General features: G+C 34.5%; 2 protein-coding genes across 2 annotated transcripts; both read left to right on the top strand.

Moving 5' to 3' along the window:
• Positions 1–6052: 6052 nt before the first annotated feature.
• On the top strand, positions 6053–10526 carry LOC139867073 (uncharacterized). Its single transcript, XM_071855399.1, has 4 exons — positions 6053–6508; positions 8021–8636; positions 9175–9520; positions 10183–10526. The coding sequence occupies exons 1-4, from the start codon at positions 6244–6246 to the stop codon at positions 10231–10233; spliced, it is 1278 nt and encodes a 425-aa protein (XP_071711500.1). The 5' UTR covers positions 6053–6243; the 3' UTR covers positions 10234–10526.
• A 1517-nt stretch (positions 10527–12043) lies between these two features.
• LOC139868995 (uncharacterized) lies at positions 12044–13411 on the top strand. Its single transcript, XM_071857329.1, has one exon. It carries the CDS (start codon positions 12044–12046, stop codon positions 13409–13411), a length of 1368 nt encoding a protein of 455 aa, XP_071713430.1.
• Positions 13412–13887: the final 476 nt, after the last annotated feature.

Raw genomic sequence — 13887 nt, 5'->3', positions numbered from 1 at the left:
TGAGTATTATTGTTACTATTTTAACTTTTATCTGTACCCCACATTTTATTCAGACATTTACACAGTAGATTCTTAACTATTTAATTTAAATGTATTAAAATAATACGGACATAATATCAAATTAAATCATAAGAATGTTTTTTCAACATTATATAATAATAAAAAAAGTGTTAAGATTTCAGTGCGGTGGACGATTGACTGGACGGTGCACCATTAAACTTAACAGTGCACTACACAAATCAAACAATTGTGCTTATTAAAACCCCAAAACTTAGAAATAATATGTATGAAGCATGAAATTAAAACTACTCATAGATTGCTAATTTTTGAACGTGGCTCCGCCTCTGAACTTAGAACGTGGCTCCGCCTATGAACATTCTGCTGATTTTTGAAAGATTTTGATGATGATGATGATACTGATAGAGATGATCAGGAGGGGTGGAAAGCTTAAGTGGAAGAAAGATGAGGGGTCGTGAATTGATGATACTGTGAACTGAATGAAGAAGTTGCAGTGTAATTCAACATGATGAAGATTGATTAAGGAAAGCAGAAGCTTTCTTTTCTGCTTACAGATCACATGAAGCTTTTAAGAGAATTCTTGTATGCTACTGTATTTAAATGGCTTTATATTATTATTATCCATACAAAAAACAGAGGCCTAAAAAGTGAAAAAGGAACCTTTCTTGGCCTTCTCACAAAGATCGAGTGCTGTAAATTTGAACGACTTCGAGCCCGAACAAAAATATTCCAACTGACGTGTATGTATGCGTAATTGTAAATATTTGATGAGGATAATTAATATTATTTGAGGTTTTTCATAAGAATTTTCTTTTCTTTTGTATTTAATAAGTTAGAGATAAGAGATGTACTTGAGTTATGGATATATCTTTTGAGTTATGGAAACATCTTTTAAGATGCATTAATTACGTAAATATATTTTACAAACACATGTATATAGTCAAAAACTTTTAAGACAGGGACTGATTTGGGACTTATTTTGGTATTTAAGGATGTATTATGCAGTTTTGTAAACACATGGATGATTTGAACAAAAGTACATAAACACAGGGACGATTTTATCAATTTTGTCTATATAAATAAATAAATTCTTCTCTATATATTAAAGCAGGGTCCAAATTAGTTAAGATAAAAAAAAAAAGATTCTTTCAAAAATAAATCTCAACCTTACAACAAGAATATTTTAAACAAATCTGATGCTCACATTCATCTATATTAAGAATTGTCTCTTTCATATTAGATTTGAATACCGTTCTCATTATGCCCCTAAATTAACTCACCATCTAAAATTACGGGAGAAGTTATTCTATCAATCAAAACCGCCAGACCATATTGAATTGAATAACACAATTAACTCACATTCTTTCACTTCATACCCAAATAAATCCCTAGAAATCGTTGAATCCCTTCACCTTCAACAATAAAATACAGTTCCTTATATACACATATGCGGTTTAGAAATCAAGAGTTTCCTTTGAATATTTTTTGTCTAGGGTTCATATGTGTCGTGCAAAAGAGCCAGCGGTTTCTGGAGATGATTCTCAATGTTATCATTGAATATTGAAAATCAAATATAAATCGAGGTATTAGTTCGTCCAAATATCATTTTTTGTTAGTTTGATTTCCAACCATCAAATCATTCTTACTATTTTAATCATCACTCATGAATCTGATTTATCAATTGGTTATTCTTCTTCTCTTCGCGAATTAACCCTAGGTATGTGATTCATTGTAATCGATATGTTTTGATTCAACACTTACTGTTAAGTTAAGTGTATCGGCTTATCTAATATTTTTTGGTTAAATCATCAATCGAGTTACTTACTCTCATTTATGAGATTGATATTTGTGTAGGGTTCACGTTCAGAATGTTTAATTGGAACAACTTGCTCATTGATACAGGTATGACACGTATTCCATTGATGATTCTAATCTCTATTAGAAGTACATTTAAAGAACATGAATTTTTTTAAAAATGGTTCATGTATCTGATTTAATCGTTAGAAGTGTTATAAGATTTATGTTGGTTATAATTTGTGGTCACTGACGAATGTAATTGATTTTGAAATTCAACCATTTTTCACATGATTATTTTAGAGTATTGCAACTTATTTTGAATTGTGGTAACGGTTAATTTGCAAATGCTATCCCCGATTTACAGGATCAATTACAAAATCATTTCAATCATCATTAAACTCAAAATCAATTACCACAACAATCACAAGTGTAACTGGTAATGTCCTTGAATTGACTACCATTATTTAATCGACTCTTGCTGGTTGATCTTACTTTAATTCTTCATACTTTATATTTTATATCTTCCTGCGTGGAAATATTGTTCTGAATGTGGCGTCAAGTGGAATTAGATAAACTTATTTTCTTTCTCTTGTGTTTTTCAGCGGTTATGCATCTGCTTTAGTTTATCTAAAGTATGATTAGATAATACTAATTACCATTACAAATATATATATAAATGAAACGGGTTGAAATTCAACGCAATTAAGTTTAAGCGTCTCTTAGATATTCGCCCATTGTCGGGTTTGAAGATAAAGATGGGAAACAAATTTTACTACGTCATGAGTTGAAGATAATCACCACTGATTAAAGAATACGAAATTTATGAGAATTGCCACTGAATAAGGTTCATGTAGGTGGCTCATGCTTAAATGACTTTATCTGTAATATTAAAAATGTACCATTTTTATACTAATTTGGCTTTGGATAGTGAACACAGAGATAAGTTTGATTAAATAATGATATGTGTTTACTAATTTGGCTTTGGCCTACTTGAAAATATTTTTTTGTATTTATATAGATGATGCTATCTATGTCCCAATGGGTGCTCTTTTGTCAAGATTTTGTCCTTTTAATATCAACTTAAAGCAACCTTCTGAATTTTAGCACCTTATGAAGGTGCTAAAGATTAATGTTTAAAGTTGTGTAAATGTACGCTGCATATGATTCGATGGTGAATGTGGCTAGCACATGGCTGATGGAAGTAGTGGTGAAATGGTATGCTAAAAATAGAATCTTCAGTTTGTTTATGTCGTCAGATGTTACATCCATTTATACCTTTTAAAAATGCCAATATCTTGGAGGTGAACCTCTCATTGCTCTTTGGATCTTCAGACCCAGATGAAAATTACTTGTTGTTTGTAGTAAGGTATGCCTAGTAACATTAGTGTAGAATATCTTAATAGTTTGAATATATTGTATCTATATATTTGAAGCATTATTTCAATTACAAGTGCATGATTTGGTTTGTTGTAGAAACTCGCTTTCAATGTTCGAGAGTGCAACGAAGTTGAAGGATGTTGAGGCAAAGAAAGCTTTATGTTGTGTCATTGGAACTTGTGCGACCAAATACCACTTTTTGGCTCAATCATATGCATCAATTCTTCACTTTCTTCATAAACATGCTTTTTCTGTTATTCACTTGGCTGATGTTGCTGCTTGGGTAAAGAAAATATATGATGATGGAAGTCTGGCTATATCTCTTGTTAGAGAAATCAGGAGAACTAACCTAAAAGATTATGTGAAAGACACTGTTGGAGCTGAAAATATTCGGAGGTTTCTTGTAGAGCTTGCTGACTAAGAGACTTCATTTTCGAGGTGGGCAAATCCTAACAAATAATTTGTTAAAGGGAGTATTAAGTAATCAGATTTCTTGTGTATAATTTGTTTCAGTCCCTCCCTTACATCAGTGTTTGTTTTTATGCTTCTTATGGCATCTTGAGCGAAGGTGACCTTCATCAAATTCCTATTGTATGCATTCAACTTTGAAATCTCCTATTGTATGCATTTAACTTTTTAAATTGTTCTATTGTATGCAATCCATGACTTATTAATCAGGTAACAGGTTACTAAAGTTAATTTTTTGACGTAATTAGTCCCTCAGCATAACGAAATCAAAATAAACATCAATTTATTTAACGAAATCATAACGAACCTTGATCTTCTTCATCTTCATCTCTATTCTTCATCTTCATCTCTATTCTTCAACTTCACCTCTAATATTGCATTTTAAATGTTTTTGGGAATCTTAAACATGATAGGCACGAACTAAATTAAATTAACCACTACTTCATCAAATTATTGATAACAATCAAGAAAAAGGATTATTAAACATGATAGGCAAGAACTATTGTATTGCTCATAAACTGCTACGGCTGCTATTGTTTGCTGTTTATAAATACACATCGCACACCACATAAAAAACAACTGTGATCAATCCAAAACGCAAATGAACACGAAATCGAAAGCTAGAAGTTACACTAACAGTTGTATCAGAGCGTAAGAGGTCTTCCTCATCGATCCAAAGCTTTGATTTCGTGTTTAATTTGTTAAAAATCGAATTTAAATCTCGTATTGACTTTTATTGACTTTTAAGTGGTTTTGTTTTCAAATTGTTTTAGTGAAATCTGAAAAAGTAGAAAAATCATCATCATCTCGTGATCATTTCTTCGAAATTTCATAGTCTAATTCATCCATTTAATACACAAACGATCTCATTTTCTATTCGAAAATTTTGAATCTGAAATCGAGTGTTCTAGCTTTTTTGATCTTGTTTATGGAAAAAGTAAAAACGAGGAAGTATTAGGATTAATCATACACTTCTTTTTGCAAATTCTCATGTTTTAATTATGAATTTTGGTACACTTTTGAACATAGCCGCCGTGAACCACCACTATCGACGCCATGCTGCCGGATTACTCAAACACCATCAAGTTGCTCGATTTTGTTTTCAGATCTTGCTCGATTGATCGGAACTGGTGGTGGAGATGAAGAAGACGAGGAAGAAGAAATGGCACTGGTTGTGAAGGTGCGTGAATGTGAACAACGGCAGGTGATGGTGGCGACAATACGATGTGAAGCTCAGTTGGGAAGTTTAGTTGGGAGATAAATTGTTACAAGGTTCACTTTTTTATTTTCAAAGTTTCATTTTTAATGAAATGTAGAAAATTGTAAAAATTGTAATGCGTCTGAAAATTGTAAAAAAAAATAAAAAATAAAAAAATAAAAAAATTCCTCATAAGATGTTTGGGGTTACCATTTTGTAAATATCTAATGGAAGGAAGATGAAGATTTAACAAACATGACGAAGTGACAAATGAAATTAGAATTTACAAACATGAAGGACTAAAAATGTAAATATCTAATTGAAGGTTACCTATTATAACATGTTAAATACATACAATAGAACAATTTAGAAAATTAAATGCATACAATAGGAGATTTCAAAGTTGGATGCATACAATAGAAATTTGATGAAAGTTCAATGCATTTTCATATACTTTTCCCTTTAATAATCTTCAGTTTCAATATATAATGTACATCATGTTGACTTATATATTTCACAGTGATCAAATAAGGTTAGAAATCATTGATGGAAAGGTGTTTAATATGTTAGAAGTATTGTGTGAATCTTTAGTTAGTGAGTATATTATGTGCTAGCAAAGATTTTGGGCTTGAGGTGGTCAACTATGAAATAGTTGAGAATTTATGATGATTTTTTGGTCATGGGTTGGCTGGTGAATAACTTCATATGATCATATATTAATATGTAAAGAGACGAATTATGGGATGCAAATATGCTTTTTCATTACTATCATGGAGTTTTTAAGATGGTGGTTAATAAGAGGTACGCGTATCAGGATTGACTAGAGATGATTACTTTACAAGGTGACTTATGGTAATACATATGGCTCATCTTTTGTTAGTCGCTATTAACTTAGTAAAAAATAAGTTACAATCAGATATTGAAACAACTTTTTTTGTAATTCACATTAGAATACTACCATGATATTTAAAAATGTGCTTTTATCTTGCTATTAATGTTATCATTTTTGATATTTAAAATCTTCCATAATATTGATCCTTATTTTGCATATAATGATATAAATCTATATTATTCATAACATGCTTATGAAATCAATTGTTCACATTGTTCAATTATAAAAATTTTATTTTCTTATCCCGCGAATTAGGTATTAAACTAGTTATTATATTTATATACAAACCATTTTCAGAGTAACCCTTCCACGCACTCCACCAAATCGTATCGTCTTCTCCAAACAATCTCTATGAATTCCTTCATCCATTCACTCTCTACCTCCATCGCAAATTATCTGAAACCACCGTCGCCACAATCACCACTCAGTTAACAATTTCATCTCCAAACCCTAATTTCATATCCAATCGCACCGTACAATCAACACCGTGGCCATGGCCGGTTCAGTAGATAATCACGGTGACGGAGCTCTACTTGATTCATGGGAAGTTTCTGACCTAGATTCCACCATAAACAGGTCAATCCTATCATCTAAACGTGAATGCAACAATTCATCACCTAAATTGAGTAGAAATTGTTCGGATATCGATTCGGTTCCGGTTAGGTCATCATTATCTGGTGGTGTTTTGGAAGATATGGTGAATTCTGTTGATCAGTTTCTTCGTGAAGCGTTACAAAACCCTAGGGAACGCCTTTCAGGTTTGCGTATATTATTAGTGCTTAATTATTTTCTATTTGATTTGATTTACTTTGTGTTAATGAGTAATTGTGATGGAAGAGTATACATAATGTGAATGGTACTGTTTTAAAGGCATGGGCGGTTTGTATAACTATCGAAATAGGTACTGTTTAGTACATGCCAGAATTGGGTTATGATAGGTTCAAGTGAAAAAAGCACATGTTTAATGCAATTGATACTGGTTAGGGGGTGACTTACTGGCTTTTTGAATTTTGGAAAACCCGATAAGTACAGTTTCAACAGCTCTTATGGACTTTAATATGCCATTAGATGAAGCTCAAAGTTGTTGCAACTGAGCTTATCGGCTTTTTCAACTTTTAAAACTTTCAATATGCGGTAAAATATACTAAGTCAAACGTCCCTTTAAATTATTCCTAACGATGTGTGGACATCCAAGATACACATCAGTGTGATATTTACTGAAATTAGGCATATCATCCTAACTGAGGCTTTTCACTTGGTTTTAGCATTCATTAACAAGTACATTGAAAGGGAAATTGATTACTAACCAAAAAAACCTTCTCACAACAACAACAGCAGCAACAAAACCCAATACCACATGAGTGGTGTATGTGGAGGTGAGATGTAGACAATCCTTCTCTTATCCGAGAATAAAAACAAAGTCATTTCTCCACCCAGAGTGAAAACACACTCAAAAGTAGAGTAAGTCATCCCTCTCTCTATTCGACGGATAAAGAGATTGTTTCCGAGTGGACCTCCGGCCAATAAGTAGGAAATGTTTAAAAAAAAAATAGTAATATAAAATTAAAAATAAAATTGACACGCCATGAAAATGGTATAATCAAATTTTCATGGGTTTTAAATCATGCATGGAATTCAATTTAGGGTCTAAACGGCAATCAAGATGCAGTTGACTCAACGTAGGGCGTCTGAAATGATGTGAAATTTTTTGAAGCTTCCTTTTTTGCTAACCATATCATGCTGCTCTAGGATAGATGACTAATTTTCAATTTAAGAAATTAGTGAAAATGATCAACTCATGTTTTATTTATCTCATTATTTCGCACCATTGAACCCTTCAAATTATTTTTCTTGGCCATGCAACATCCAACATCTGTCAAATATTGATTACATTTTGATATTTGTACTTCCATATCAATTTTTTTCACTTTGCACTGGATAATGAATAGACTAGATCTGCCCCCTGGCGCTGGACTTTGGTAACCGAAGAATCAAATCCTTACACAAGGTTCTCTAAGATCGATGCATCACCTTTTGTATGACTGTTGAGAGTTTTGACAATGTGAGGGCACTATAATTGTATAAAATTGGATTATTATTCTTTGTTTTTTGCTTTGTTCTACAGTAGCGCCTAGTGTAGGCTAAAGGAGTGTTTCTTTATTGCTTTGTTGGTAACTCCAATGGAGTCATTTTTTTAGTGATATGCCTTGGTTATTTATGTTTTAATTAATGTTCTAAGTCAAAATAAAATGCTATTATGTTATATTCAGTGCTACGGATAGAGCAGGATGTAGAGAAGTTTATTAAAGATCCTGTACAACAACAAATGGAGTTCAGCCAGCTACCTACATCCTATCTACGATTAGCTGCACATCGTGTTGCTCAACATTATTCTCTTCAATCGACCGCCTTACTAGATAATAACCTTCCGGAAGGTTTCGGATCCAGAATTATAATCCACAAGACATCTGAATGTCGTCCTCCTCTTATACGTTTGGCTGATATTCCATTAAAATTACCAACTGATGACTCTGATAACAATGTTGTCAAAGTTGCAATCAAACAAAGGCCAAATAAGAGATTACAAAATATTGGGTCAAATTCAACTGCACAAAGGGGTAATAGTTTGAAAAGTGTTGATGAGAGAAAAGAAGAATATAATCGAGCACGTGCGAGGATATTTAATTCGAGTAGTTCTTTAGAGGAATCAAATATGGAAGAAGTTTCATCTTCAACATTAGTGGATATGAATGGTACTTGGAGTAGATCAGGTGGTAATATGGTAGATGGGTCAATTAGTGGGCCTAGGAATAATAGTAAAGTCGCTATCTTTCGGGACCGTGAAGTTGAGCGAAATGATCCTGATTATGATAGGAGCTATGACCGGTACATTGTTTTTTACCACATTTTTTTTGATTTGTTAAATGTTACCTGCCAATCACTCTATGTTGTCCGAGTCATATTGAAACTATTAAAGGTGGCAATACGGGTGGGTCAAACAGGCTTGGTAAATTGCCAAACCGGGCCCAGTTGGGTTGACCTGAAATACGTATTTATTAAATGTTACATAATAGAAATCAGCATGTCACATATCATTACAAAAATTATTGACATTTAAAATAATGTGGATAAAATGTGAGATGAGCAAAATTTTGGGAGGCTTTCTACTTGTGTGAACTGTTTCATTATAAGCCAACTTTTATTTGATCTGTATGATATAATAGTATACGACATAAGCTGCAGACCCTCATCAATAGTAAATGGGTCAACATTGCTACCTCTATCAATTTTAGTAGTCTTGGCCACTATAGATTTATCGGATCTATTTTTTTTTTTTTGTTGTTGTTGTTAATTCCATATTAGTCTAGTTTTGTGGCTTCATGTTTGGAGTAAATCAATAATAAATTAAACTTTTTAATTCCAGATATGCACAAAGATTCGATCCTGGCTTCGGGTTTAATGGTAGCTCATATCCTGTACAACCTATATATGCACCTATTTTCACTTACAACACTGAATTTCCACAACTCGGTTCTGTTCACACTCATAGGGCTCCGTCTATCTTAACCGAACACCAACCTCACACACTTGGTCAACCTATACCGGGATCATGGGTTACACCATCTTCACCTGCTGGTATTGGTTATAGACCCTCAGAGACGATGGTCAATCCATATAGTCTCAATCATGCCTACATGCAGTACTCTTCTCAACGGTCAGCGCTAACATTCATCCATCCTCGTGAACAAGTTCACCAACAATTGGCACAGGTAACTATTTTTTTATCGTGTTTAAATATTCAATTACTCCCCTTCAGTCAAAACTAGAAATTGAATAGTTATAAATTAGTAATGTTACTTGAATAATACACTGCCTGCCTACTTCTGTATCTACTATTTAAATTTAAAATATAACATATATCACGTTCTAAAAGTTATAGTACATAAGAAATCAAGTGTGACATCTCAAATTTGAAGACTTTAGTTTTGATCGCTTTATTTATTAGGTTCTTGAATAAAGGAAATTTCTTAAGCAATAAAATGACTAGGTATTTGAGTAAACTTTAAGTAGCAGAAGTAAATTTAAACACCATCCTTGTTGGACATTTTATTTCAACTGATTAACTGATTGTGAAAGTTTTACATTTTTAGCTTTATAATACTCAACCATATAGTCCCCTAATATAACACTGTTTTTTCGGAGCACTCTTATTGTTCGTTGTGCCCTTGTACAACTCAGCTTTGAAAAGACCCCCTTCATTTCAAGGGAAATCTTTTTTTTGCTATAATTTTTATTTTTATTGTAGTAATAATGATCCTGTGGCATCATATATTTTTTTATAAGGTGTCGGTAAGTACATTCCGTAAGATTTAACTTGTTTACCAGTGATAATTTTCTAAATGTATGTTTCTTAAATTACATGTCTTTGCAGTCTCAACAGCTGCAACCTGATTCCACATTTGGATTAGCTCGCCCTCGATGATGGTGTGGATCGTGACTGCACCAGTCAGACCAATGACCTATGCTTGTCTGACACCAGGGGTGTAGTCTTAATCTGAGATTGGCTGGGATGGGCTCTTAAATTCGTAGACATGTTTTGAATCCATATCATCAATCTCGGGTTTCCAAGCAACTTGATTTCTAGCCATCTTTGATGTTCATTAGAACTTAAAATGTACACTTCTGTTTACATCTTTTTTACTTTATGTGCACTTTTTGTTGTTGACAATGCGTAAACGATATGTTTTTTATCTTCCAATACTTAACAAATCTATTTTCACGAAAGGGCGTTGGCGTAGCCTATTGAAACCTATTGCGAAAGCAACTAAACAAGCTTATGGAGATTCCATTAAAATATATGAATATGTAAATATAAATTATATAACATGGCCTAAGCCCTAAAGGGAAAAAGCTAATATATTTCATTTTTATTTTGTTTATTTAAACCATGTTATATAATGTATTAAAAAAAAAAAAATTCTTGATTGGTAATGGTATTCATATTAAAAAGTTTTGTATAAATCTGATTTTGTACATTAATTTTGCTATTGAGCATTAATTTATATATGTATATAGGTAAAATCTTAATAAACGAATACAAACAGGCTGCATCGGTGGGGGATCGGTGCGTACTACTTTTATCTAATTTCTAATCAAAAGCATGAATATGTTGCGTATCTATTGTGTAATATATATCGCAAAATCCATAAAAATTGACCATTCTTTGAAATCTTCTATGAAGTATGAAATAAAAATAGTAAGCACAGACTTGTTACAATTTTGGGAAATTAACTATACATTTGCTCTGATCCACTGTTTGGATAAATAGATCAGTACATTCTTCAGAAATGCAAATTATTATTTCTTATCACATTAGTATAAAATCATGTGTCGTTCAGCAATGTTGCAAGTAATACGCTAAACTCAAATAATAGATATAATTATCCAACTCAAAAGATAAAAAAGCCTGCAACTTTGAATATTTCTTAAGAAAAGGATCCAAGACGGCTAAATAAACCACTAGCTAAAATCTGAAAACATGCTTCATCGTATCTTTTTTTATCAGGCTCATTCTTGTTACTTATAATAATACATATATATGTATGATAGAAGATTACAGTTCTATCACAATAACTTGGTCAAAAACTCCTTTGAAAATAATCCAGACTGCTACAATCTAACTGCGTATAATATCTATCATTTTATTTCATTATTTTATCTTGAAATTAGTTTAATAGTATAGGAAGCACTTGAAATGGTCAATAAGACAATAATAGTGACCAGTTCGTTGGTTGGCATACATGAACCAACATGGCGTAAATGAACATTATGTTAGTGACTCCCAAGTCCTAGTTAACCTTCACCCTTTTCCCAATTAAATACTATGTCACTTAATTGTACAAAGACTATAAAAGGGGACGTCCTCACATTGTACTAAACATCCAAATCTCTCCTTGTCTTCTTCATTAAAAGTCGCTCAACGCTCTTAAACATGGCCATGTTTTGGCCATGGTTGATATTCGCAATCACGATATGCATGTTAGCTACACACGTTGTGGCTGATCGTGATGATCATTATCTTTATTCATCACCACCTCCTCCATACATTTATAAATCACCACCACCACCACCATCACCTTTATCACCACCACCATATGTTTACAAGTCACCATCACGACCACCATTCTATGTTTATAGATCACCACCACCTCCATACATTTATAAATCTCCACCACCACCATCACCTTCACCACCAAGACCACCACCACCATCACCATCACCGCCTCCACCATATGTCTATTAAGTCTCCACCACCACCATCACCTTCACCGCCTCCACTATATGTGTACAAGTCTCCACCACCACCATCACCTTCACCACCTCCACCATATGTTTACAAGTCTCCACCACCACCATCACCTTCACTGCCACCTCCATATGTTTACAAGTCTCCATCACCACCATCACCTTCACCGCCACCTCCCTATGTTTATAAGTCTCCACCACCACCATCGCCTTCACCGCCACCTCCCTATGTTTACAAGTCTCCACCACCCCCACCACCATCACCTTCACCCCCTCCACCCTATGTTTACAAGTCTCCACCACCACCATCACCTTCACCGCCACCTCCCTATGTTTACAAGTCTCCACCACCACCTCCCTATGTTTACAAGTCTCCACCACCACCATCACCTTCACCGCCACCTCCCTATGTTTACAAGTCTCCACCACCACCATCACCTTCACCCCCACCACCATATGTATACAAGTCTCCACCACCACCATCACCCCCTCCACCCTATGTTTACAAGTCTCCACCACCACCATCACCTTCACCCCCACCACCATATGTATACAAGTCTCCACCACCACAATCACCTCCACCCCCTCCACCATATGTTTACAAGTCTCCACCACCACCATCACCTTCACCGCCACCTCCCTATGTTTACAAGTCTCCACCACCACCATCACCTTCACCGCCACCTCCCTATGTTTATAAGTCTCCACCACCACTATCACCTTCACCCCCACCACCATATGTATACAAGTCTCCACCACCACCATCACCTTCACCCCCTCCACCCTATGTTTACAAGTCTCCACCACCACCATCACTTTCATCGCCACCTCCCTATATTTATAAGTCTCCACCACCACCATCACCTTCACCCCCTCCACCCTATGTTTACAAGTCTCCACCACCGCCATCACGTTCACCACCACCACTACCCTATGTTTACAAGTCTCCACCACTACCATCACCTTCACCCCCACCTCCCTATGTTTATAAGTCTCCACCACCACCATCACCTTCACCGCCACCACCATATGTTTACAAGTCCCCACCACCACCATCACCATCACCACCTCCTCCTCCATACATGTATACATCACCACCTCCACCATCACCTTCACCACCACTACCACCATATGTATATAATTCGCCACTTCCACCATCTCCATCACCTCCACCTCCTTATATCTATAAATCTTCTCCTCCGCCGTCACCATCACCACCACCTTATTACTATAAGTCCCCACCACCACCATCACCTTCTCGTCATTCCCCATACTACTATAAATCACCTCCTCCTCCCTCTCTGTCCCCACCTCCATATTATTACAAATCACCACCTCCACCTTACCTTGTCTAAGAGAGAAACCTATTAAAAGATTATGTGACAGGTTAATTAAATGCATGAAGTTCTTCCGACATTCATTAATTTCAGTTCTTGTTTATTTGATTATGCATTTCATCTTTATTTATTGCACATCATGTAACTTATGAAGAAAAGAAGCAGCTTACTACCACAATATGATTGTAATCTTCTGGCATGGTCAATAATCATCTCCTTCTTGATTTATATAAAATGTTCGAATTCCGAATACTATGTTTGTCTAACTGATCATTGCATACTTCTTTATTGTTAAACATAATTGCTTTAATCACAAATCAGTGGCGGAACTTGAAATTTTGTATCAGGAGGGCGAAAATGAACATTCAAAATTTCATTAATGTAATACATTAATGAATAAGCATCATATTAGTGTTGGTAACGAATCGAGCTTTTAACGAACTACTCTTTAAAATGAGTTCAAGCTTGATATTTTTCGAATATGAGTCGAGCTC

Source organism: Rutidosis leptorrhynchoides, chromosome 9 (genome assembly GCF_046630445.1).
Source record: "Rutidosis leptorrhynchoides isolate AG116_Rl617_1_P2 chromosome 9, CSIRO_AGI_Rlap_v1, whole genome shotgun sequence".
In the NCBI taxonomy this organism is placed as follows: domain Eukaryota; kingdom Viridiplantae; phylum Streptophyta; class Magnoliopsida; order Asterales; family Asteraceae; genus Rutidosis; species Rutidosis leptorrhynchoides.
The sequence above is the reverse complement of the archived record's forward strand: the minus strand, read 5'-3'. Positions and strand labels throughout refer to the sequence as shown.

Excerpts from the sequence above, each read along its gene's own strand:
- LOC139867073 (XM_071855399.1), top strand. The coding sequence starts at position 6,244 with ATGGCCGGTTCAGTAGATAATCACGGTGACGGAGCTCTACTTGATTCA. Across the intron at positions 6,509-8,020 it reads CCCTAGGGAACGCCTTTCAG|TGCTACGGATAGAGCAGGAT; the intron begins GTTTGCGTATAT and ends TGTTATATTCAG. Across the intron at positions 8,637-9,174 it reads TATGATAGGAGCTATGACCG|ATATGCACAAAGATTCGATC; the intron begins GTACATTGTTTT and ends TTTTAATTCCAG.
- LOC139868995 (XM_071857329.1), top strand. The coding sequence starts at position 12,044 with ATGTCTATTAAGTCTCCACCACCACCATCACCTTCACCGCCTCCACTA.